The sequence below is a fragment of the Drosophila miranda genome, chromosome 4, assembly GCF_003369915.1.
Source record: "Drosophila miranda strain MSH22 chromosome 4, D.miranda_PacBio2.1, whole genome shotgun sequence".
Lineage (NCBI taxonomy): Eukaryota > Metazoa > Arthropoda > Insecta > Diptera > Drosophilidae > Drosophila > Drosophila miranda.
The window spans coordinates 5558818-5584924 of record NC_046677.1 but is presented as its reverse complement, the minus strand read 5'-3'; the positions used below and the strand labels follow the sequence as shown (position 1 = coordinate 5584924).

General features: G+C 38.8%; 2 protein-coding genes across 3 annotated transcripts; both read right to left on the bottom strand.

Moving 5' to 3' along the window:
• Positions 1–4899: 4899 nt before the first annotated feature.
• LOC108162895 (BTB/POZ domain-containing protein 9-like) lies at positions 4900–22993 on the bottom strand. 2 transcript variants are annotated; one of them, XM_017297862.2, is made up of 3 exons: positions 22738–22993; positions 22427–22678; positions 4900–5842 (listed from the first exon to the last, which is right to left on the bottom strand). In XM_017297862.2, exons 2-3 carry the CDS (start codon positions 22658–22660, stop codon positions 4949–4951), a joined length of 1128 nt encoding a protein of 375 aa, XP_017153351.2. In that variant the 5' UTR covers positions 22661–22678; positions 22738–22993; the 3' UTR covers positions 4900–4948. The 2 variants fall into 2 exon arrangements, with proteins under 2 accessions (XP_017153351.2, XP_033248466.1); XM_033392575.1 differs by lacking the exon at positions 22738–22993 and having other exon boundaries at positions 22427–22701.
• On the bottom strand, positions 8898–10404 carry LOC108162894 (BTB/POZ domain-containing protein 9-like). The gene is made up of 2 exons (XM_017297860.2): positions 10240–10404; positions 8898–10180 (listed from the first exon to the last, which is right to left on the bottom strand). The coding sequence occupies exon 2, from the start codon at positions 10160–10162 to the stop codon at positions 9035–9037; it is 1128 nt and encodes a 375-aa protein (XP_017153349.1). The 5' UTR covers positions 10163–10180; positions 10240–10404; the 3' UTR covers positions 8898–9034.
• Positions 22994–26107: the final 3114 nt, after the last annotated feature.

The following is a 26107-nucleotide window of genomic DNA, read 5'->3' as shown; positions in this document are numbered from 1 at the left end:
CCCCTCTATGTTTTTAGAGTTGTTGCCGGAAAGAAGTGCGTCTATGCGTCTGTGTGTATGTGTTTTTGTTGCAACATTAAAAGGCTTGAGGCAGGGTAGTATGGTGTTATTGTGAGATTTTAAGGTTTCTACCTTTGGAAGGCTTTAGAAATATTTCTCAAACTATTCCGCACCGCCAATTACCGTTAAGATTCATAATGCCATCAAACAGATTCCTCTCCGCATAATCTCTCACTAAATGATTCATATGTATATATTTATTTTATTTATTTTACTTCCTTTTATCATTTCCCATTTTAATTATTGCTTCAGTTTAATTATTTTCCACGATAAACGCAAATTATTGGATATAAATGTTAAACGCAATTTGTTGTCGCTCCAAAACTGTCGCCTGCCTTCAAATGATTCAATTAAAGAAAACAATTTGCATACGATTTTCATTTTCGTTTTAATTTTTCGATTTTTTTTCCACTCCCTTCCACACGACAACAATTACAGCGGCAAATAAATTACATTAAAAATAGGTAGAACCAGTCGGAACCGTTTGAGTAGAGGCGGAACACGGGTCGCGACACGAAGATACCCGGTACTCATGCCACATGCATTGTTCCTGGTATTAAAAGTCCTTGAAAGCCAGGTGTTCAAAGAGCCAAAGACCTTTTTTTCTCTACTCTGACTATAATAGGGCTCCGTTTGGAACCAGATTTTGCACTCTATTAGATTTGATCTTTCTTTAAACGTTTTCCTTTGCTTTCCTTCTGGCTGACGTAAATTTAATATAGCCTCAGTAATATTTAAATACCGTTTATAAAAATGAAAATCATGTAACAAAAATTAAAAAATACCAATGTGTGTCATTAAACAAATCGTATATAAACAAAATACCGCAAAAAATACCTTATGGCTTAGGAAAGCTTTTTAAAAATTCGATCTCTCACAGACAACATAGAAATATCCCTTTATAGTTTTTTGTATATCCTCCATCTCTACCTACCACTGTACCTGTGTTTTTTTGTTTTTTTTTTTTTTGTTTTTTTTTTAGTTGTCTTTCTCAATTTGCATATCAATGGGCGAGAACGAAAATTCCTCTTGAATTGTACCGCCCATCCGAATGCATCCATCAGCATTTCCATATGTCGACATCGTCGTCATCGACAGCATATACAGCAATCGGTGGAATTTTCAGGGAGCCAGAGAGGCAGAGAGACAGAGCCAGAGCCGTAGAGCAAGCGGGCAATTTGTTGTTGTCACTTTGGCACCTGTGTGAAAGTTTGGGGCGCGACGATGCGCGTTTTAAATTCATTTAACCACAAAAATGTTAAACCACAAAAGAGTTAATGCCACGCCCATTGCCCACAGCACAGCACAGCACAGTTCCCGTCTCCCTCTCTCCCTTGTGTGGCACTGCGGGCGTGTGGCATGGCGATGCTGAATTTAATTACTCAAGTGGCAGGCAGGCAGGCGGGCATGCAAAAAAAAATGTGCCAGAAAGAAGAAGTTAGCACTCGGATAGTACATCTGTATGCACATACATATATATGTATTGTCCGCACTGTCCTACAGTTGGTATAAATTTATAGCCAACTTATGGCCTTCGGATAAAAAAAAAAAACCTTTTTTCCTTGTGGTTTTCATGTCGAACACGGAACACATCAACGCGTGAACCAAAAGTGAAAAAATTGGCCAGAACCAGAGATACAACAGAACCAGAACAGAGCTGAAAGAACAATTCCAATATTTCCTGTGCCAGATTTCGTGCGATAATTATTCCAATATTCCACACTAAAGAATCGTGCACCTTTTGAGTAGCTCCATTTCGTAAGCCTAATTCAATGTGCATCCCATAAGTATTTGCCACACTTTCAGCTAGAATGCAGCAAGCAGGAGACCTAAAGAAACGTTGCCTGCTAAGTGCCAAGGATCTCTCACAGGCCTCCCATGCTGCTGGCAATTGCTCCTGCTCCTGCTCCTGCGACTACTCCCGGACTAAAATATTCGATTTTTGGCACTTGCCAGCCAACTCTTTAAATATGCATTATGTACATTTGTAACATGCCTCCGAGGTAGGTAGCAGGCGAGACCCGAGAACTCCTAGTGCCTAATGGCACTTAAGCTTAGGCATCTCTCCACGGTTGTATCCCCCACATCCACATCCTCCCTGTCCCCCCCACCCTATTCCTTTACACTTGCATATATATCACTCCTGGCGGTGGTAGTATGTACGTGATTCGTTGTCGCTCTCCGGTTCTTTGGTTTCGGTTCCGCATTTCACATTTCGCATTTTTGTCCAGAGAGAGAGAGAGAGAGAGAGAGAGAGAGAGAGAGAGAGAGACAGAGAGGTGTGCAAATGCAAATTTCAAGAAAATCAGATTTCGTCTATGGATTTCCTCCGTTTCCCTGGTACATAATTTATACGCACAATGCAAGGCCAGCCAACCCAACAGGAATTGCAGAACAAATGGAAATGGTTTAATGGAGGATGCAATACAGGATACTACGACTATTTTACTGCTTTACTTTACGCTTGATGTGAGCAGCGAAGCTTTTAGGAAAGAAGATACGCAGATACAGGTAGTTGATTAGAGGATAGAAAGTGCACCCAAAGAAAAAAGGTCTGAAACTTGTATATTTACACATGGATTTAAAAATCTATGTTAATGGTTTTCAATAACATTTTATCATTAGTATTTAAATTTATTTAAAATAATTATATTTTGTATATAAAAAAAAAACTGTATATTTCATTTTTAAATAAAGTATATTTAAATATAAATATATATTTAGTATTTGAATTAAACGTTTTTATTTTTTTATACCCGATACTCAAAATGAGTATTGGGGTATATTAGATTTGTGGTAAAAGTGGATGTGTGTAACGTCCAGAAGGAATCGTTTCCGACCCCATAAAGTATATATATTCTTGATCAGCATCAATAGCCGAGTCAATTGAGCCCTGTCTGTCTGTCCGTCTGTCCGTCCGTCCGTCTGTCCGTCTGTCCGTCCCCTTCAGCGCCTAGTGCTCAAAGACTATAAGAGCTAGAGCAACGATGTTTTGGATCCAGACTTCTGTGATATGTCACTGCTACACAAATATTTCAAAACTTCGCCCCGCCCACTTCCGCCCCCACAAAGGACGAAAATCTGTGGCATCCACAATTTTAAAGATATGAGAAAACCAAAAACGTAGAATTGTAGAGAATGACCATATCTTTAAGACTGCGGAATCTGAATTGGATCGTATTATTATTATAGCCAGCATCAAGAAAACAATTTCATTTTTTCTCGCCCTTTCTCTCTCTAACACACACGTAGCATAGGCGGCTTTGCTTAGAGTAAAACATTAGCGCCTAGATCTCAGAGACTACAAAAGCTAGAGCAACCAAATTTGGTATCCACACTCCTAATATATCGGACCGAGACCAGTTTGTTTCAAAATTTCGCCACACCCCCTTCCGCCCACGCAAAGGACGAAAATCTGGGGATATTCACAAATCTCAGAGACTATTAAGGCTAGAGTAACCAAATTTGGTATCCGCACTCCTGTTAGATCTAACTATAAAACGTGTATCTTAAAATTTCGCCCCACCCCCTTCCGCCCACACAAAGGACGAAAATCTGTTGCATCCACAATATTGCACATTCGAGAAAACTAAAAATCATAGATAACGACCATATCTATCAGATTGCTGAATCTGGATCAGATCGGATCATTTTTGTAGCCAAAAGGAACAAATCAATTTGCACTGGCTTCGCAGCGCCCGACGTCACGCTCAGACTGATTTTCTGTCTCTCTCGCACGCACTCTTTGTCGTGTCGTTCAATATTAGCGGCGTCTGCCGGAGGAGAGCCATACTGACTTAGTATCGGGTATAACCGTAGAGTTGCGGTGTCCGCAGCAACTCACAACGTTCCCCCTCGTTTTTTCATTAAATATGGGCCTATTTATTTTTAAATCAAAAACAATTTTATTTTATTTTTCTAATTTTGTATTTAAAAACTGAATATCTAATTTTTTTATTTGTAGATATATATATTTTTTATTTCTTTTATTTTTGTTTTTTTTTGTATTGTTTTTTGTATTTTTATTTTTTAATTATTTTGTATTTGTTATTTATTTTTATTTTTTTATTTATTTTGTATATTTATTATCATATATTTATTTAAAAATTTATTTTGATAATAATACTTATTTTTCTACAATACATTTTGTTTGTTACATTAAGTTATCTTTATAATTTCCCATTTTCTTTTGATCTTGAATATATTCATTAAATTTAAACTTGGAAATTTTCCATCCCTTTGGGGGGCTATTTTTTCCATGTCTATAGTCCGCAGTCTCTCTCTCTTTTGTCTGCATCAATTAAAGTCGTGTAAGGGAAACTTAAATTGTTATTGTATACTACATTAATTAGTCCATATCAAACATAAAGTTTTTTTGTATGCCAAACAAAATCCCAAATATTATAATACCATATTTTGACCGCCGCGTCGGTGGCCAGTACATATCCCTCTGCCCCCCTCTACGTCGGGGTTTTGTGGGGTTTCAATTGCTCCATAGGTCAAATCTTTGATAATCCTCTAAGCGGTGACGTTTCCCACAAATGAGTCTTTTCCATCGTTTTCTATGATTCCCGATGATTAGGAAAGGGACTTACTTTTTGGACTCTTACTTTTTGGTCTTCTGCTACAATCAAGAATAATAATAACGAAAGGCCAATAGACCCAAGACCAAAACCAGTTTGAAACCACAATTAAAATGGAAAAATAAACACAGGAAATGAGAACAATTTCAGTTTATTACATTTGAATTTTTTTATGTAGATATACGTACGGCTACTAAAATCTGTATTTCCTGTGGAGTAGAGATTAATACGACTATCTTTCACTTTCATCAAAGGACGTAACCTTCCCCACCCAGAGGTCGCTGCTGATGCACAAAGTCACAGTGCTACTCTTTGTACATGGCTGTCAGAGAATCTACAGAATGTATAGAACCACTAGGTACAGCTTCCAAACGAATGTAGCGAACGGGTCGCTCTTTGAAGTTGAAGTTTTGTGTCATGTTTTCTAAACAACTTTTCGATCCCAGACGATCCCAGTGAGTCTGGTCGCAAGAAACATCCACTTCGATCGTGATGTTACGATTAAATCGGGTATAGTTGTAAATAACTTCAATAAAGTTGATTGCGGAAAGGTTTCTCAGCTCGAAGACTGTACGAATTTGCTCATCCCGAAAACAGCGCGCAAGATGTTTCCCTGATGCCACACTCTCCCACGGCAACACGACGACACGGTAGGGCAGATTCTCTACGGTATCCACTTGACCAATGGCGTTGAATATTTGGTCCGGCTCGAATAAGCCAGAGGGGCGTACCTCTTGCAACAGTTGTTGGACAGTCATAAGCGGGAGACGTACGAGCGCAGCCACCGTCTTGAAGTCCTCGCTCGGATGGTTGTCCCTCCATTTGCATACAGCTCGAAAGATATCAATTTCGAGGGCCGCAAACTTGTCCCGTCGCAGGAGTTCCTCAATTAATTCCTTGGACAGCTTTTCGAAGGAATCATGTTTTACTATATCGAACCCATTGTAGTCCATGAAATTGAGGCATTGTTCAGCCCGCTGGTTGAGATTCTTGCGGCGTGCGACATCCAGGATCGTGCACACATTACTGACAGAAAGATTCTGCTGCAGGTATTTGTCTACGCCCGTCTCGACGGCCTGCAACCCGTAAAGATTGGCCAAATCGAGCACATCGATAATGGTGTCCACGTCCAGTGTGGACAGATGCATCTTCCCCGAGTAGAGATATCCCAGGATTAACTTGAAGGCTTCAAGCGGCACCTCCAGCCGAACTTCCCGTTGGTTCGACTCAGCCAAATCGCCGTAGAGCAAAGCGCGGTTTAAATCAAATACAGTTCCACAGATTCCGACTGGAACTATTTCCTGCAATATAGTAAATATCATACATCTTTATAATTATCTCTCTCTCTTCTGTCTGAGTCAATTAAAGTCGTGTGGGGAGGCTTCAAAATGACACCACAAAAGTCCGTGTGCTGCATAGCCGCGAGGCTGCATTAACACAATCTTTGTAAATAAGCTTTTATCCGCTCAACACAGAATCCAGAAACCAGTTCTGCTTTTGCCTCAGACGTGTATTGTCCAAGCCGAGTCGGGGCAGAGAATGGCGGGTTTCCAGTTCTTTTTTTGTATCTTTGTGTGCACGGGGGCTTTTGTTTGAGGAACAACAACAGCAGTAGCTGCAGTTCCAGCTGCAAAAGGTTCAGACTCCGTGCAACATGGCGTATGCGTGATGTTTCCACTTTTTGTCCATGCATTGGTCTCTCTCTCTCTCTCTCTCTCTCTGTGCAGTCTTTTGTGTGTCAACGGTTGTAATTATTGCTACTGCTTGTTCCAAACAGACACACACACACACACACAGACACACGGAACCCCATACATGAGTGGATAGTGTATTTGCATACATGCATATGTCTGGGGCCTGGTCCCTTCTTCTGGCTTTCTACTTCTTGAGTGTTTGTTTCAGTTTTTTCGTGCCTTTTGTCTACGCTAATTAGCACAGTTTGTGGCCTTTTGACTGGGGCGGTGAGTGGGCGAAAGAGTTTGGTAGAGAATGTGGTCTATAACTTCCACTGCTGGTAGATTTTACATTGTACTCCAGAGTCAGGAGAGTTTTCAGTTGGATAACGGTTTTAAAGTCTGTAATTTAACAGTTTTTAACAGTTTCTATGATAGAACTAGCATCCGTCTTGAATCTGGATCTGAGCCGATGAGCAAGCCATTCAATGGTTCTGGTGGTGTCTCAATTTAAGGTAGTTGCACTTTTAGTGAAGCGCAACAAAGACCATTTGGCTCATGCTTGAATTTGAGCACATGACAATGCGGACATTCCTTGTCCAAAGCATCAATCATCACTTTCAGATGAGCGAAATTTTCTATATTTGGCTCGTACTCCAGCGCGAGACGGATGAAACGAAGCGGATGTAAATGCTCAAAGTACTTGTTGGCGTTGTCTGACATTTTCTCTGTATGCAAAGCTTTCACAGTCATATATTAGATGTTACTGTACTCTTTTGTCTGTTTAACTTTTGATTTTCAGCTGCCCGGCCTCGTATTGCTCTTTTGTTCATTATTAATTCAATATTTAATAACTTTCTGCCAAAAAACTCACAAGTCTTCGACCAGACCCAAATCCATTATCCCATTTTGTACCACGACCCTATATCCTTTATCCCTGAAACTGTCAATTCAACATAATTTCATTTGCAACAAATTCTAAATCAATTAATGTTAAGCTCCAACCGAAAATATCAACTTTTTGGGGATGAAAGGGGGCGTAGGAGATTGGGTGCTATTTTCAAGAGTAGTTTGCTGGATACGAGGGGTGCATTGCAATGCCCTAAATTTAAAACAACAAATGTCAGCAGTTTTATGTACTACAGCGGCAGTGGCAACAAGAACGACTACTACTACCGACAGACAAATACAATGTATAAATGATGATGTGGCTGATGATGAATGCACAAGTGGCTGTGTGTGTGTGTGTGTCTGTTGTGTGCTTGTGTGACAAAGTGAATACGAAATTTGCATACGTTGGCTTTACGACTGGAGGGAAAGAGTTTGCCTTGGCCAACAATTTACGAGCAGATCAACCAAATTGAAGGACTATCTCACCCTCTCTCTATCTCTATCTCTCTCTCTCTCTGCTTCTGTGTGTATCCCTCTGCTCTCGTCGCCTGTCATTTCAACTTTCAACCAAACACCACATTTTTAGTCAAAATATATCCAACAACAAAAACAAAACAAAAAAATAGACATTTTCAGCTTTGAACCACTTGATTGCGGTACTAAATTAAATTATGGCATTACTTCATTCATTTTTGATCTATGTAAATTCCATTTACATATACTATGTGGCATTCTCGTTTATATTATATATTTGTCGATGTTTAAATATAAATAGATTATTGTACACATAAACTCATGTAACAACACCGATCTCTAAAGAAATAACATAAAGTAGACAAGTTATGACTGCACTGGTGTAAACAGAGATCTGTAACCCATTAATACGACAACAAAACACAAGTGGAGAAAACACTTAACAAATGCGGTCCTAAAATAAAACTAATGTAAGCATGTACTCAAAAAGACACCCTCAGTAAAGTGTATCCTCTGCGTAGGTCTAACGATAATTATAGACTACCAAATTGTACCTCCTACCTCATTGTCAAATCACATATAAGGCTCTGATTTTAAGAATAAAATTTAGTTTGAATTTACAACTCAACTCGCAAATGTCTAGACTTTTCTTTTAAGGTCTTAACAGTCTATATCTATGGCAAATGAGAAATGCCCAAAGATGCCTTTGAAAATTCCATAAAATATCCTTATACCGATCCTTTACTTACAGCTCCAGTTTGTTTGAGAAATATTCGATTTTAATGAACTCTGAAATGGTATTGTATAGTACATTAATTAGTCCACATCATACACGTTTTGTCTAACATAAAGATGTATTTTATATAATAAAACCACATTTTGACCGCCGCGTCGGTGGCCAGTACATATCCCTCTGCCCCCCTCTACGTCGGGGTTTTGTGGAGTTTCAATTGCTCCATAGGTCAAGTCTTTGACAATCCTCTAAGCGGTGACGTTTCTTACAAATGAGTCTTTTCCATCGTTTTCTATGATTCCCGATGATTAGGAAAGGGACTGTGCCATCTCTTACTTTTTGGTCTTCTGCTACAATCAAGAATAATAATAACGAAAGGCCAATAGACCAAAGACCAAAACCAGTTTGAAACCACAATTTAAATGGAAAAATAAACACAGGAAATGAGAACAATTTCAGTTTATTACATTTGAGTTTTTATTTAATGTAAATATACGTACGGCTGTACGTAAAATCTGTATTTCCTGTAGAGTAGAGATGGATACAACTACCTTTCACTTTTATCAAAAGACGTAACCTTCCCCACCCAGAGGTCGCTGCTGATGCACAAAGTCACAGTGCTACTCTTTGTACATGGCTGTCAGAGAATCTACAGAATGTATAGAACCACTAGGTACAGCTTCCAAACGAATGTAGCGAACGGGTCGCTCTTTGAAGTTGAAGTTTTGTGTCATGTTTTCTAAACAACTTTTCGATCCCAGACGATCCCAGTGAGTCTGGTCGCAAGAAACATCCACTTCGATCGTGATGTTACGATTAAATCGGGTATAGTTGTAAATAACTTCAATAAAGTTGATTGCGGAAAGGTTTCTCAGCTCGAAGACTGTACGAATTTGCTCATCCCGAAAACAGCGCGCAAGATGTTTCCCTGATGCCACATTCTCCCACGGCAACACGACGACACGGTAGGGCAGATTCTCTACGGTATCCACTTGACCAATGGCGTTGAATATTTGGTCCGGCTCGAATAAGCCAGAGGGGCGTACCTCTTGCAACAGTTGTTGGACAGTCATAAGCGGGAGACGTACGAGCGCAGCCACCGTCTTGAAGTCCTCGCTCGGATGGTTGTCCCTCCATTTGCATACAGCTCGAAAGATATCAATTTCGAGGGCCGCAAACTTGTCCCGTCGCAGGAGTTCCTCAATTAATTCCTTGGACAGCTTTTCGAAGGAATCATGTTTTACTATATCGAACCCATTGTAGTCCATGAAATTGAGGCATTGTTCAGCCCGCTGGTTGAGATTCTTGCGGCGTGCGACATCCAGGATCGTGCACACATTACTGACAGAAAGATTCTGCTGCAGGTATTTGTCTACGCCCGTCTCGACGGCCTGCAACCCGTAAAGATGGGCCAAATCGAGCACATCGATAATAGTGTCCAAGTCCAGTGTGGACAGATGCATCTTCCCCGAGTAGAGATATCCCAGGATTAACTTGAAGGCTTCAAGCGGCACCTCCAGCGGAACTTCCCGTTGGTTCGACTCAGCAAAATCGCCGTAGAGCAAAGCGCGGAAGTACTCAGAGCGCGTCGCCAGAACGAGTCGGTGGCCCGGCAGCCGCTGATCCTCCACCAGGAACTCCACGTCCGAGTAGGGCTGGTTCATGCAGAGGCTGGCCATGTCCGCGACGAAGCTGTCGATCTCGTCGATGCTTTCCACAATGGTCCCTTGATTTTTCTGGCTGCTCATTTTCGTCGCTGGATCTTTCTGTGTGGAATGGAAAAAATGATGTCTAAACGTGTATTCTTTGTGTTCCATAAACTCACTTTATTTCAGATTGTTTTGTTCCTCTTTTTTTGGTGTTTGGCAATTTTTGCGTCAGTTGCTGCTGCTTCTATTTATGCAGGCTTTCAGGTACACACATGGGATGTGGGTATGTATGGATTTGTGGGGTTTCACTTTCTTTGACTTCACAAGTCGGCACGGCGGCAGTCGGTGTTTTGCTTCGAGTAACTCTTGAATTCGTCGGTTGAGTCGCTATCGTGCTATCGATATATATATGTATGTATATTTAACACGCCAATATTTATTTGGTTTAAATCAATTACAGTTCCACAGATTACGTGGTAATTGCTTTGATCTGCGTGTGCATCACATAAGCACTGTGGCTCTATCATTCACAGTGTTTGATTTTTGGTTTTTCCGACACTGACAAATGGACAGGGCTTTCGTCTAACAAAAGAGCCTTGTACGGCTCCAAACAACACTTAACCCATAGAAAACGTAAGCGAAAGAAAAAAAAAACCAAAGTTCAATTCATTTTCCACATTTTCCTTTGGTCCTGCCTTCACTCAATTCACTCAATTTCCACCCGAGTGTCTTGGGAGCAAAAGCAAAACGTAGCTCATTATGTAGTCTATTTAAAATATGCTTAAGCAACCAGACGGATGGACCCAACCCCCCCTCCTCCTCCTCCTCCTTCTCCTCCTTCTCCTCGTCGCCGATCCATCTCCGGCCCACTTCTTGCTCAAGAGTGCATTGTAGTGCCACTTGGTTGGTAGGTCCTACCCTGAGGCCCGAGAGAGAACGCATCGCTGATGATGCTTTTCTGAGTGCTGCAGTGAAAATTAAAATTACTTTGGTTACGTCAAATAATGTAGCCTGCGGTGGTGGTGTCCAGGACGGAGCACAAGAATCGGTACAAGAGCAGGACAGGACACTCCAGTGGGTGGGGCGTCCAGAGGCAGAGGCGGAGGCATCCTTTGGCAACATCTTCGCTTGCGAAAGGCAGCAATTTCAAGTGGCAACGGCATCTGTGGAAGGCACAGGCACACTGCCGTGCCGTGCAGTGCCGAGTGAAGGGTAAACTGATAAATATGACAGGTTATGTATAGCTCCGAGGTATCCTTTAGCGGGAGTTGCATTCTGTAGATAACTTTTCCTCCTTGTCTACCTATTTTCATTATTTTTAATTATGCCCCAGGCACAACACAACATTTCACTGCCGTTGCTGCTGATGAAGATGGAGGCCAAGAAAATGGAGATCCCTTGAGGAATCAGGAATTTCTTTAGTTCATGGTATTTTAAGTGACTTTTGAACTGGTTAATCGGCCAAAAAAAATACTATAGATGTGTAAGGCAACACCTGAGTACCCTAACCAAATCCCATAATACCCCTACCGATACCCAGATGTCAGCCCTGACCGATCCGGATATTAATCTTTAAGCGATACTCTAGTACGATAAGTCTATTGCAATATTTTAGGTCGATAAGTCTTGTGCGATACTTTAGTGCCCTGACCGATCCCAAAATTAACTTTTAACCGATACTCTATGCGATATTCTAGTGCGATAAATCTATGGCAATGTTTTAGGTCGATAGGTCTTGTACAATATTTTAGTGCGATACTTTGTGCCCTGACCGATCCCGATATTAAGCCTTAACCGATAAGTCTTATGCGATACTCTAGTGCGATAAATTAATTGCAATGTTTTAGGTCGATATGTCTTGTACAATATTTTGGTGCGATAAGTCTTATGCGATAGGAAGAGACAGAGGTGAAATAAACTAGAGAATAAAACTAAACCAAGTACTGCGCCACAGATGGAGTAAAATATGTTGCCATATATGTTCTACCCATAATCCTACGATTATTTTTATGAAATCATCAAACAGCTTTTGCGTAAATGAATTTTTAGTAGGCATATCCCATACGATAATCCATTGAAAAATATAACAATAGATACCCGGAACAGCAATATTAAATTCCCCTTATGAAATTCTCTGACCAATAAATCCCTTAAATATTTTATCAATTTATTTTTGGGCCACAAGCAGACACACACGCAGAGCCATATTTTAGTTGAATTGTTGAATTAAAGCTCTACACTTTAAAGTATGTATATTGTATCTACTCACCCTCTTTACACCACTGTCCACAGTCTCGTCTCCCTCTTGGCCATCTCGTATTGCAATTATGGCCCGGCCTTTACTCTCTTGGCAAATCGTTGGGAACATTTTTATAACGAGCTGGTGTACCCTAGAACAGAAGCAAAGAAATGGTGAAATAGTTCAGTGGAAAGAAAAAAAAAATAAAATAAAAGACCTTGCATGCAATATTTTATGGTAATTTTATGCAATAAACGTTGAAATGTTTGTCATCAATTTTCTTAACTCATATTTCATGTGCAAGCCCCAACCCACTAACTCACTCACTCACTCAGTCAACAATTTCCAGGACTGCACTCTCTGGCAGGAGTAAAATACCGGCACTGGGATAGGAATGGGATGAGTTGGGAACTTCATCTAAGAGAAATGAGTGGGTAAGCTGCTGCATGCCTTCCTATAATTTCAAACACTTTTTATTTTAGCATCCTCCCAGTCATCCATCCCATCCCATTCGACCCCTTATCCCCTTTCTGTGTCTCAATGATTTTAAGCCAGACGCGAAATGCATTTCACCAAAGACAAAACAGGGTGTCTTTTTGGGGTTTGAAAGTAGAACATGATATATGTACATATCTTGTAGGGGATAGCTCAAAGTGGTTATTTTCTGTATATAGGATAGGATATGGGATGTATAAGAATATCAAATTGTAGCATAAATTCCATAAAGCATAGCTATTAAAAGAAATATTAGTAAAGTTTTGGGGTGGTTCCCTTTACTCGCTTTTTGTTATATAAAAGAGAGATATTCTCACTTTAGACCTTTGATTTTCTGGTTGAAAGCAGGCCCTGAGCGGGGGGAACTTTGGCAACAAACACCCTGTATGGGTAGAACCACTTTCCTGAGCTATCTTGTATTGGGGTTTCGCTCTCGCTTCGTGTTGGGGCTATGGGGCCCCAATCCCATGCATTTTCTTTGCCACTGCAGAGCAGAACAGAACAGAACGGAACAGAATTTTTATGCGCTTCTTTGGTTTTACGCTTGCCGGCTAATGTGATTTCCAGCGCATAAAAACGATAAATCTATGGGTAGTCCGATGATGATGATGACGACCACGAGGACGAAGGGGGGTTCTGGGGTAACGTTTTCGATTTCAGCATTCCTTTCCGTGAAATGGTTCGATGCCTTGGCTAACGAGGCAGTTAAAAGGAATCTCCGCCAATTCCTGAATTTTTCGCACAAACTGCAGCGCATAGAAATTGCAATCCATTAAATGCACATTTTCTGTCTACAAACCAATTCGATTTTTCATTCTATTCTTCTATCTTTTGGTTCCGTTTATTTTTCTTCTATTTTTCATCAATTTAAAACCGACAAAATGCATAACCAAAAATTGTTTTCCCAACAAACTGTTTAGGCAAACAGATTTTCGATAGAACACAAAACAAAAACAAACAAAAAATTACCGAAAAAACTGGAAAAGCGTCAGGCACAAGTGTATTCCCAACACATCCCATATCTCGTATTTGTATGTATTTATCTGTATAGTCGTTTGTACATGCATTATATACTTAATTGATTTCAATGATGGCGATACCATATATATAGAGAATACTAACTGATTTTTTGGCAACCAAAAAAGGAAAAGAACATGTATTTGATTCGAAAGAGTCCCCGCCAACAATAGAAGATGTGAATGGAGTGCCGAAATATGGATACGCTGTATTTGATGTCGTTAAAGAGGGTCTAAAACATTTATTAAATCTATTAATATTTATTAAATTTATTTATTAATATTTATTTTGAAGAATTAAATAATCAAAACTTTTGGAAAAACTATGACCGAATAATTCAATTCAGCTCAAAATATTGAATAAATACTAGAAAATACCAGAAAAATACTTCCAGTATACAAAAAAAAACCATAAAACACCAGAAATTATCAGAAAATACTGAAAGCTACCTGAAAACTAATAATAAAATGACTGACTACTATAGACTTTCAATATTCGTGATATTTAATATATGTATGCCATAAAGCTTATTTAAATACTAGAAAACTATCAAAAAATACTTTGATATACTAGAAAATATCAGAAAATACTATAAACGACCTATAATTTTAGAAATATATTTATAGTATTTTCCACATTCCTGCTAAAATTAATGTCAGCTACAATGTTAATTTAATTACTAAAAAGCTACAATTAAATACTTGAAAGATGCAAGAAAATACAACAAAATTCAAAATACTTTAAAAAAAATTCTATACAAAATACTTAAAAATACTATTTAAAATAAATAAGTATTATCAAACAAATGGACCCTTTTTTTAACGATCTTCCAAACAGTAGTTTTCTAACTAAATAGCTTCGAAAATGCACTAAACTCTTCATGAAAAACACGTCCAAAAAAATATGGAAACAATTCGCATTCGTCTGGCAATTGAAAATGCATTCGAAAAGCAATTAGCTGAGTGGTTTTTGTGTGTAAAATGCACGAGGGCGCACACAAAAATTCTGAAAATTCCACCAAAAAAAATTAATATCAGTTTTGTTGCACATTTTTGGAACAGAAGCTAGAGAGTTATTTGGGAAACATTTGTGAAATGAAAATCTAAAACACAAATGCAAAATATACCAAAACCCCCAAAATACTAGTAGATTTTTTATCTTATGACAAGAATATTTTTTTAAACCCTTTTTGGGACATGAGAGTGGATTGTTTTATTTGGATTTAGTAGTGTTGCTTAAATAAATTTAAAGACACAAATCAATAATGTGAAAAAATACTGAAAAGAACTAATATACTGCAAAAAATAACCCTTAACAAATTTGGTAAAAAAAAGGTTCCTCTTCATTCCATATCAAATATTTAAATGCCTACACAACAGAACATAATTCCGGCCTTGCTTGTTCCAGCAGTTCGATATGTAGAAGTTCCATCAACAGAATACAAAACATTTATTATTTTTGTTTTCGGCTAAAGCTTTTGTTGCTCTGTCTGGGGTGGGGGGCTCTGCCAAAAGCAGAGCAAGAGCATTGCCAACTAATTAAACTGATGAGAGGCAATGCCTCATGTAAAACAGTAACAAGCAAACAACAGCAAATACTGTCTAACTGTCGGCCGGCATCAGCTGCAGCCCCACCTGCCCTGCCCCGCCCCTCTCTATATTTCTCTTTCTATATCCCTCACTCTGTGTCTGTCTCTGACTGTGTGATGTGTGTAAACAGCAACAAGCATAGGATTCTACACCGGTATATGTCTTGTTTTTTTTCCGATACACTAACGCAATGTGGGGAATGTTCTTGATTGGCAGGGGGATTGACAGGAATTTGGTATACAGTTTTTATGGGATGTACCGTGAGTTTTGGCACTACTATCAAAATTCCAGAAAAATACTATAAGCAACTAAATCAGCTCTGAAAAATAAGAAAAAAATAGAAAAATGCCAGAAAATACCAGAAAACAGTCAAAAAATACTAGCAAAAAATATATAAACTGCCATAAAAATACTATAAATATTCGATACCACTAAAAAATATGCTAAATAAATAGAAAATGGCAGAAATTGCTACAAAAGTTCTAGAATATACAAGAAAATACTGCAAATTCCAAAAAAATACCATAAATATTCAATACCCTTTAAAAAATACCCAAAATGAATAGAACATACCAGAAATGGATAAAAAAAAATTCAAGAAAATATTAAAAGTTGCAGAATAATTCCAGAACATACAAAAAAAAAAGTGGAAATACTTCTAGAAAAATATAACAAATTTTGAAAAATAATATACCAAAACTCTTAGCAAAATACCAGAAAAATAAATTTTGGAAGCAAAACTTCATCAGATACATATGTTCTGTTGTAGAACATAGCCTTTTAGTCCTACGAAATGAGAACGTGCATATATGCATCCCCTTTAAAAAGGGGCTTTCCATATTCGTTGTGCAGAAAACCCCAAATATTTTTCATGCTCTGTGTTCTGTTCTTTTTTCAGCATTGTTGTTACAGCACATTTAAACAATTGAACACACACTGGCACCCCCATGCGATGGTCAGGATTGGGGGGTGACGAGTGGTGTCTCTGTGTCTCGTATGTGCGGGAGGCCAAAAACGAAATGTTGTCATGGCATTTGCACAATTTCCCACAATGAAAAATAAATAGGTGCAGGATTCATTAGGATTACAAGAGTTTGTAGTCGACAACTGTCGGGCCAACAGAATACAGAGTGAGAAAGAGAGAGAGAGAGAGAGAGAGCGATGTGCCATATGTACATGTTTATATACATACATATACACCTATCTATATGTACCTATATATTTTGAGTGATTATTCAGGTAGTGAGACGATGGCTAGCCTTTGGCCCAGTTCGAATTGTTACACAGCATCCAAATACATCGGGAAACAACGAAAACGATTGTAAATGAGATGCAAATTTGTATACTCTAAAAACGGTAAGAGGATTCTCATAAATTTCAATCAAAGATGATACTTTTTTTGGATCCTAGATATGTCCTCATGAGTTCTTCTTGAGAATCTTGAGATTAAAATATCTTTGATATAACAATAACTCGCTTCGCCAACCCCCGGCTCACTCGTCACTCTCGCTCGTGCCAACCCCCGGCTCACTCGCTACTCTCGCTCGTGCCATCCCCCGGCTCACTCGCTACTCTCGCTCTTGCCAACCCCCGGCTCACTCGCTACTCTCGCTTGCGGCGATATGAGTAAAATATCGGGTGACGACCCAAGTAGATATATGTAAAAAACAGGGGGAAAAAGGTAATCCTCACAAAAGCGTATCCAATCTTCACATTTATTGAACTCAACATTTCCATTTTCATTTCTTGTTGCTACAGAATTTTCAATTGTACATTTGTAAATTGTATTGCCCATTGTTATGAACTACAATTATTGTTGGATTTCATTTCATTTCTGTTCTGTTCTGCTCTGTTAAATTTTTTGTGTGTGTGTGCTCTGTGCCCTGTTCCGTACTCTTCAAATAGCAGTAGATTTACTTCCATTTGACATTTTCATGGCAATTAAGATTACAATTTGGAATTGTGAGTGGCAATGTCAGTTTATTAGCCCTTTCCCAACAACAACAAATAATAAAAAGGGGAATTAAATGAATAAAGTATGTGTATGTGTATGTAAGCAATTAAGAGAACACATGATAAATGTAGAATTAAATTGAATAAAAAAAAAAAACGTTTGCCAAACGTATTTCATTTTGGTTTTTCCTTTCACTTGTAGTATTGAGAGTTTTCTGTATCATTTCCTTTCGAGTTGAAGTTTTATGGGCCCGCAAAAAATGCTCTAATTATATTCCAGCTCCTGTAGGTGTTTACCTTTTCAGATCGTTGCCAGTTGCCACTCAGATGCTGTGTTGTATTTGCCTCAGAATTTAGGAAAATTTTACGCAACGTCGCCTGCTAATTACAGTGTAGACCCCACCATCCTCTCTCTCTCTCTCTCTCTCTCTCTCTCTATCTCTTCCTGTATCTATCCATCTCTGTCATTTTGTGTGTCCTGAGTTCCCAGAGCGCTCTTCTCTCTGATAAATGTTTGCACAATAACAAACAGTACGTACTGTTGGCAACTCTGGCTCCGACACTCACAATTTTCAGCAAATAGAGCTTCGAATGCATATGCGTACTGTTTGGTCAAGGAGTAGCCCGGGATGTGCATGTTTATGGGTGTGTGCGTGGCAGGATGGTTGACAAAATATTTAGCTAATTTATAAAATGCACTTGTGCTTCCATACTCCATTCCCCATACCCCAAATGCATATATGAGCAGGTCTTTGGTCAACAAAAGACAGCGGGTCCTGCCAAAGTGCAGGGCAAACAATACGAGTATGAAACGTATTTTTTTTTTTTTTGTTCAGCCTCAAGCACCAATAAAGAATAATTGATACCCTATAAAGCACAAAAAGGGACATAATAACTCTTTTATCGCTGAAACATTCTACAATTCAAAAACATATCCTTCATCTTTTGCATCCAAAGCCTTAAAGGATATCGTACAATCGAGAGACTCGGTTTTTAATGTTTTTAAAATATTATATACAATATCCGGTATTATGGCCATTGGGCGGGCATAAATATATACTATATACATATGTATGTATATATAAACATAATTCATTTTAAAAATCGATTTACTCGTCCAGAGTTTCGTCCTGTGTTCTGTGTCCTGTAACGCAGACATTGTCGCTGCAGTTTATGAGTTTATTGTTTACGCTGCCTTTCAGCCATAAATATTTGCAAAGTGCTTGTAAAAAACAAAAAAGGTGACCAAGAACTGGTTGAAGAGAGATGCAGATGGAGTCCATAAAGATAGCCACGCACAGAGGAGTACAGCCCCTCCGCAGTATCAGGCATATCCGGATGGAGTGTTGATGAGGCCCCAAGATTGCTAAGGAGAGAGGGAAAAAAGGCCAATAACTTTGTGAAACACAGGATCCATCGCATAAAACTTAACTTTTAAATGGACCATCCCATACGTCTAGTACGATGTTCCAATAAGCTCCAACTAAATCTTTAATTGCTCTCTCACACCTTCCAGCCTGGCCCTGATTCCTTTTGGCCCTGTGCCGTGACTCACCTTTTGCTACCGTACGCGCCCCCAAAAGCCATAAAATTTAATTTATTTGTCTCTAATAATTTCCCATGGCAACTGTTTGTTCTGCAAATAAGAGGGGCATCAGGGGTATATAGGGATTGTGTGCACACCGCTCTCTCTCTCTCTCTCTAACCACCTGCCTTTAGGGTATCTTCAGGGTTCAGCATTGTTATGGAATGGCTTAAGGCTTCCCCAGAGCTCTGATGAAGCAACAAGAAGATGGACAAACACACACACACACCTCCACCTCGGCCCAACACTTGATTTGGTTTGCGTGCCACATTTGAATTGAGCTACAGCTCAAGTTGAAGGACCGCTCGTAAAGTTGCCTTCTCCCTCCCTCCCCTGCCCCCACTTAAGCGCAATTGGTGGCGGCCATAAAACTGGAGGCCAAACAGAGGCAGGGCCCAAGCAATTAGTACGTTCTGGCCAGCACACAAATTGAAACTAAATACTGGTTAATAATTGAACCCCAATAGAACCCCAAAGCTGCAGTTAGTTGCATTACCATTTCTTCTTCTTTTTTGTTTTATTGTTGCCTTGGCTGAAAGGAGGGAAGGTCGGGGTCGAGATTTCAAGCCAAACAATTGACTTATCATTTGACTTTGTGCGGCAAATCCCAGAGGAGAAATCAAACGGAAGGGGGCGGGGCTAAACAATGGCGAAATTCCACGCAATCGGCTTATGCTGCTGCTGCTGCTGCTGACATTGTTGCTGCGGTTTGATGTCCGCCCTCTGGGCGCAGGACAACCCAGCAACAACGACAATGGCAGCAGCGGTGGTTGTCCCGCAGTGTAGCCAAAATGCGAAACAATGAACCGCATAGAGAGAATCAACAATAGCTTTAGAATCGGGCATGGGTGTGGGGGTGGGTGTTCCCCCCGCCCCTCTTCCAAGTTCAGAGCAATTAAAGCCACGGTTTTCTGTTGACCTTATTTTCTAGAATAAAACTGCAATTTTATGTTTTCTTTTATTTACTTTCTATATTTCTCTGGCAAGGGACAAGCCCTAAAAAAAAAACTATGCCATAGAAATTAAGTGCTGGAAATTATTAAAGTGGCGCGGAAACCACAGTATTATTGAGGCTAAAATTATAACAATTTATTGCTGAAATGCGGATATTACAGTAGTATTGAAAACTATTAGTGCTACAGTATTTTTTCGTTCCCAAAAGAACCCTGGATGAACAGGCAGCGAATCGATTCGGTGCCATTTGGTATTCGCTTCGTTCGGTTTTAAGAATCATCGTCTTAGGTTTTTTATTACATCGAATCTCTCGCCCAAACCTCTTTACTGTGTCTGATTCGAAAAGTTCGGTTTTTTTTCTCGCTCACTATCCCGTTAAGTTTCTTGTAGGGAAAACGAGCTACCAACAAAACTTATAGTATTTATGCAGTTCTCTGATATACTATATACCCACAGAGATAATATAATGAATATATTTTATATTTATATTAACATTTAACTTATACTTAATTAAAAAATTTTTTTGTTTATTTTAAATATTTTCTTATTTTCATTAAATATTTTCTAATTTCAATTAAATATATTTCATATTTAAATTAAATATTTTCTAATTTAAATGAAATTTTTTCTAATTTTAATTAAATCTTTTCTTATTTCAATTAAATATATTTCATATTTAAATGAAATTACAATTAAATATTTTCTTAAGTAATTTAAATATATTTCATATTTAAATTAAATATTTTCTAATTTAAATGAAATTTTTTTTTTTTTTAAAATAAATATTTAATTTTTTCAATTAAATATATTTCATATTTAAATGAAATTATAACTAAATATTTTCATAAGTAATTTTAATATATTTCATATTTAATTTAAATATATTTCATAATTAAATTAAATATTTTAAATATTGAAATTACATTTATTTCATAAATAAATTAAATGTATTTCATAAAAATGTTTGTTACTTATGATCTACTATTTATTTTAATTTTTTATATCTTTAGATTAAGTATGGGCCGTGTTAAAAAAGACATTTCAATAAATGTATTTATGTTTAATTCGAAGGGAATTCTATTTATTTTATATATGTAACATATTTATTTAAAAATGAAATGTTTAATTTATATATGGATGTGTTTCTCTTTACAATACCCTTTTTTCTGAGAGCCTTAATAGCATATTTATCCCAAAATGGTCCATGCCCGAGATGGCTACAGAGCGAATGCTAGATTCCCTATTCCATACGTTCTTGTCTTGGATTTATTGGCAAATTATCAGCGTCGAACGCTTGCTAACCGAAAAAAAACTTTTAGAAATTTGCATAAGTTTGCTTAGCAATTGAAATTCCCTCTTCACTGAATTGAATCCTTTTCTCTCCCGTTTTTTTTTTTTTTTTGTGTAGACTCTGTACCCAGCTTTTTAGGTGGAAGGAGGGGAGCCGGATAAAGGGGAGCCACAACGAACTGAGATAAAAATTCAATTAAGACCCGGCCCCCATTCCGTTACCATTCCAGCGGGCAGCAACAACGAACACCTTTTGTCAACTAATTACATGTCGGCAGCCAGGCCAAGCCAGCCCCCCGATGGCCGACGAAAGGTTAAAGTAATTTGCAGAGAAGCGTTCTTTGGCTTTTAATTGGAAAAAAAATACGCTTTCGCATTGAGTGACAAAGGTGTGATTTATTATATTGAAATGCTTTTGGGTCTTTTTTTTTGTTGCCTTTCTCCGAATTCTTTTTGCTTTGCTTCGCTTTCAATTGTCTGCAAAGTTTCTTGTTTACTGATTTTGTTGGCCCAGCAATTGGCATTTAAATTAAGCTGAAATTTGTTTTTCAATGCTTGAAAAGGGTTTCAAATGGTTTGTTTATTTGGAAACGCAAAGGACGTGTTCTAAAATTAAATATCTGTGGCTCCTGAAACGGATCTTCCGTCTGACTTAACAAACTTGTGTCTGTCTGGCTAGTCAATTAACAAAAAACACTAAAGTTGAACTTATTCAACTTAAAATCGATGGCGTCGAGTATTTTTTCCGGCTCAAAGAGGCCTGTAGGACGCACCTCACACAGCAGCTGTTCGACACTAAGTGCTGTGAGACGTACGAGCGAGAGGAGCGTCTTGAAGTCCTCGCTCGGATTGTTGTCCTTCCATTTGCATACAGCTCGAAAGATATCAATTTCGGGGGCCCAGAAGCTTTTCCCTCGCAGGAGTTCCTCAAGTGATTCCTTGGACAGTTGTGCGAAGGAATCATGTTTTACTATATCGGGGGCATAGTTGTGAAGGAAATCGAGGCATTCTTCAGTCAGCTGGTTGAGATTCTTGCGGCGTGCGACATCCAGGATCGTGCACACATTACTGACGGCCAGTTTCTGCTGCAGGTATTTGTCTACGCCCGTCTCGACGGCCTGCAACCCGTAAAGATGGGCCAAATCGAGCACATCGATAATGGTGTCCACGTCCAGTGTGGACAGAGGCATCTTCCCCGAGTAGAGATATCCCAGGATTAACTTGAAGGCTTCAAGCGGCACCTCCAGCGGAACTTCCCGTTGGTTCGACTCGGCCAAATCGCCGTAGAGCAAAGCGCGGAAGTACTCACAACGCGTTGCCAGAATGTTGCGATGGCCCGGCAGCCGCTTATCCCCCACCAGGAACTCCACGTCCGAGTAGGGCTCGTTCATGCAGAGGCTGGCCATGTCCGCGACGAAGCTGTCGATCTCGTCGATGTTTTGCACAATGGTCCCTTGATTTTCCTGGCTGCTCATTTTCGTCGCTGGATCTTTCTGTGTGGAATGGAAAAAATGATGTCTAAACGTGTATTCTTTGTGTTCCATAAACTCACTTTATTTCAATTTCTTGAACAATTTATGCGCACAGATTGTTTTGTTCCTCTTTTTTTGGTGTTTGGCAATTTTTGCGTCAGTTGCTGCTGCTTCTATTTATGCAGGCTTTCAGGTACACACATGGGCTGTAGGTATGTATGTATTTGTGGGGTTTTCCTTTCTTTGACTTCACAAGTCGGCGGCAGTCGGTGTTTTGCTTCGAGTAACTCTTGAATTCATCGATTGAGTCGCTATCGTGCTATCGATATATATATGTATGTTCACAAATTACGTAGGAAAAGTTTTCATCCGTTTCTCTGTAGTTTATTTAAAGGCTTATTACGGAGGTCGATCTGCCCGATCTGTCGTGGCACACACATGTGCCCATATACATTTTCGTTGGCTCTTGTCCAGGGTATATTAATAACAGGGTTTGGTTTGGTCCCTTGAGTTAGAGGCCCTAGTATTCGAACGCCACTTGCCATTCGGAGAATCGTCGGGAGAGGTCGAAGGCCTTCGCTCTATGTCCATACCTAATGATTATTCTACCGCTTATTTGTCTCTGCCCTGTAGTACTGGCGGTGGCGATTGACCATGCCCGAACTACTGATTTGGCTGGTTCCTACATGGGTACTTTCCGGCCTAACCCTATGGTAAACGAACACCGAACCACTCAAAGAAGAGACAACAAATGTTGCTCTGTATAGATCGGTTAGGATGCAACGTCTCACCAGTAGACGAAGAAACGAAAAAGCATGAGAGGAAAATGAAGAGAGCAGGTAGCACGAAAATTAAGTGGTACTTTAACATTTAAAACTGATTGTGGAATTTTAATAATAGACAATGATTTCACAAGCAGAACAGCATTCCCAAAAATACTTGACAAAGATGACTGCACTTGAATCGGATCCACATCCAAATGGTTACCCAGATTCCCTTAGACTGTATGCATCTAATCGATTTGGGAGTCATGAGCAAATTTCTAGTTAGGATTATTACCAATAATACCTAAAGAGTTTGTTAGGAAACCAAGAGCTTTAAACAAACTACTCAAATGGAAAGCTACAGAATTTAGACAATTCTTACTGTACACAGGAATTTTCGTTTTTAAAAATGAACTAACTGAGGGTCAGTATTATGTCTTTCTTTTATTGCATTGCGCCTAAAGCTACGAGGATCTAATTTAGACGTCTCCCAGGGCATGTTAGACAATTGTGTAGAACTTTTTCCTATTATTTTTGGCGACAATAGTATTTCTTATAATATTCACAGCTTGTTGCATGTGAAAGGCACAATAGAACAAGGGCTCCTCGTACGCTTTCGAAAATTATTTGCAGCTTTTAAAGCGTCATGTCAGAAAGCCAACGAAAATAATGGAACAAATTTATTGGAAAATTGACGAAGAAAGGTTTACGACTTCCTCGCTTGAACCTAAAATCGCCAATAAAGTTATAACTTTTAAGGGATGCAAATTGACAGAACATGCACCAAACAACTACTGTTATGCAGAAGATTGTATACCTATATTTATTGTATCAATTTTAGAAGATTTTGACAGAATAGTTATAGGACGACGACTGAACAATATAGCAGACATTACAAGACAAAAATGCTTAAAGACAAACTTATAAAACTAGAACAAACATCGAACTGGTATCAATTTATCAATCCCAACCAAATAACAGCCGAAAAATTCACCAAAAGAGTAGACCAAAACACCACATCAAGGATAAAACATACAAACATAATTAGACTAAGACTAGGACATACAAGAATAACTCACCAACATTACCTAGATCCTACCAAAATTAATACTTTTACGCATTGCCTGAACAACGTTCCAGTAACTATAGAACACCTACTCAAAGACTGCCCATTCTCACAACTCACAGACATACGTTTCAAAATCTTCGCTAACAATAATCCGCTCACATTTCTTTTTAACCCAACTAAAACTGAAATCGACCTAATCATAAATTATCTAAAGGAAACCAATTTATATCCATTAATCTAACACTAATATAAAACCCATGTAATACACCTCACATATAATAAATATAATATAATAGGCATAATGTAACATAATAACAACATAGCCGAAGGTCATAGTAACCAGTGCTATCATTAAATAAGCTAGCTTAATACTTTTAACTCTAACCTCGTTGTATATAAATAAATAAAACTCAGAACGAGACGGTAGGCCGGCAGCCGCTGATCCTCCACCAGGAACTCCACGTCCGAGTAGGGCTGGTTCATGCAGAGCCTGGCCATGTCCGCGACGAAGCTGTCGATCTCGTCGATGCTTTCCACAATAGTCCCTTGATTTTCCTGGCTGCTCATTTTCGTCGCTGGATCTTTCTGTGTGGAATGGAAAAAATGATGTCTAAATGTGTATTCTTTGTGTTCCATAAACTCACTTTATTTCAATTTCTTGAACAATTTATGCGCTCAGTTTGTTTCGTTTATTTAGGCTTGAACATATCGATCTATCGATATATGGAAAAGTTGCGTTGCTTGTGGTTCCTTGGAGCGATCTTTTAAACCAGTTTCTAGAGCGTCGAAGGGCGCTTAAGTTTGAATTTGGGTATTTCCTGACTTTTCAGTTGACTACTGTTTTAAAGAAAGAAAGAAAAATAATAGAAAAATGATATCTTCTGCTTTCCCTGGGCCAGCAAAAAATTTCGAACTTCCTTAACAATTTTTAATTATCAGTCGGAGATATTTTTTTCGTACCCTATAGCTATATAGATATCTCCTAAATTGGCCAATAATTATTGGAAACGGAAACCTCTCCCTTCCAGCCATCCATGAGATACAACTGATGCCGAGAGAGAGAGAGAGAGAGAGAGGAAGTTAATTTATTGAACAGCTGCCAAGGCGCCACAAAATTTGAATATAGCTGCCGGTTAAAATTTAATTAAAAATTCCCCTCGTCTGCGACAAGTCCAGGAAGAAACATCAAAGTTTTGCCTTTTGCCCGGAAGTGGAAAGGCGGCGCGGGGATGGGCGGAAACTCTCTGGCTCGCTCAAAAAAGTGTACAAAAGGGAATTTCAATATTGGCATCAACAAATTTGTATAGATTATACAATTGTTGGATACGATTCCGATTCGCCCCATCTTTTTGGTTAATTATATTTTAGAGATGTATGTACCTGTGGGGAGGGGGGGGATAAATAGGAAATTAAAATCACTAACTGATCACGTTTAGTGGAGTATTTTCCATTGATTGATATAGCTTTGGGCGCTGCAGCTGCCAAATAAAGTGAAATGACTTGATAGAATAAACCATTTGAATATCAATTCAATCTTTGATTCCATTGAATTATTTGTCACAATTTTTTGGTAAATCGTTTCTCGACCAAAAGTGAAAAATTAATTTTCCATAAATT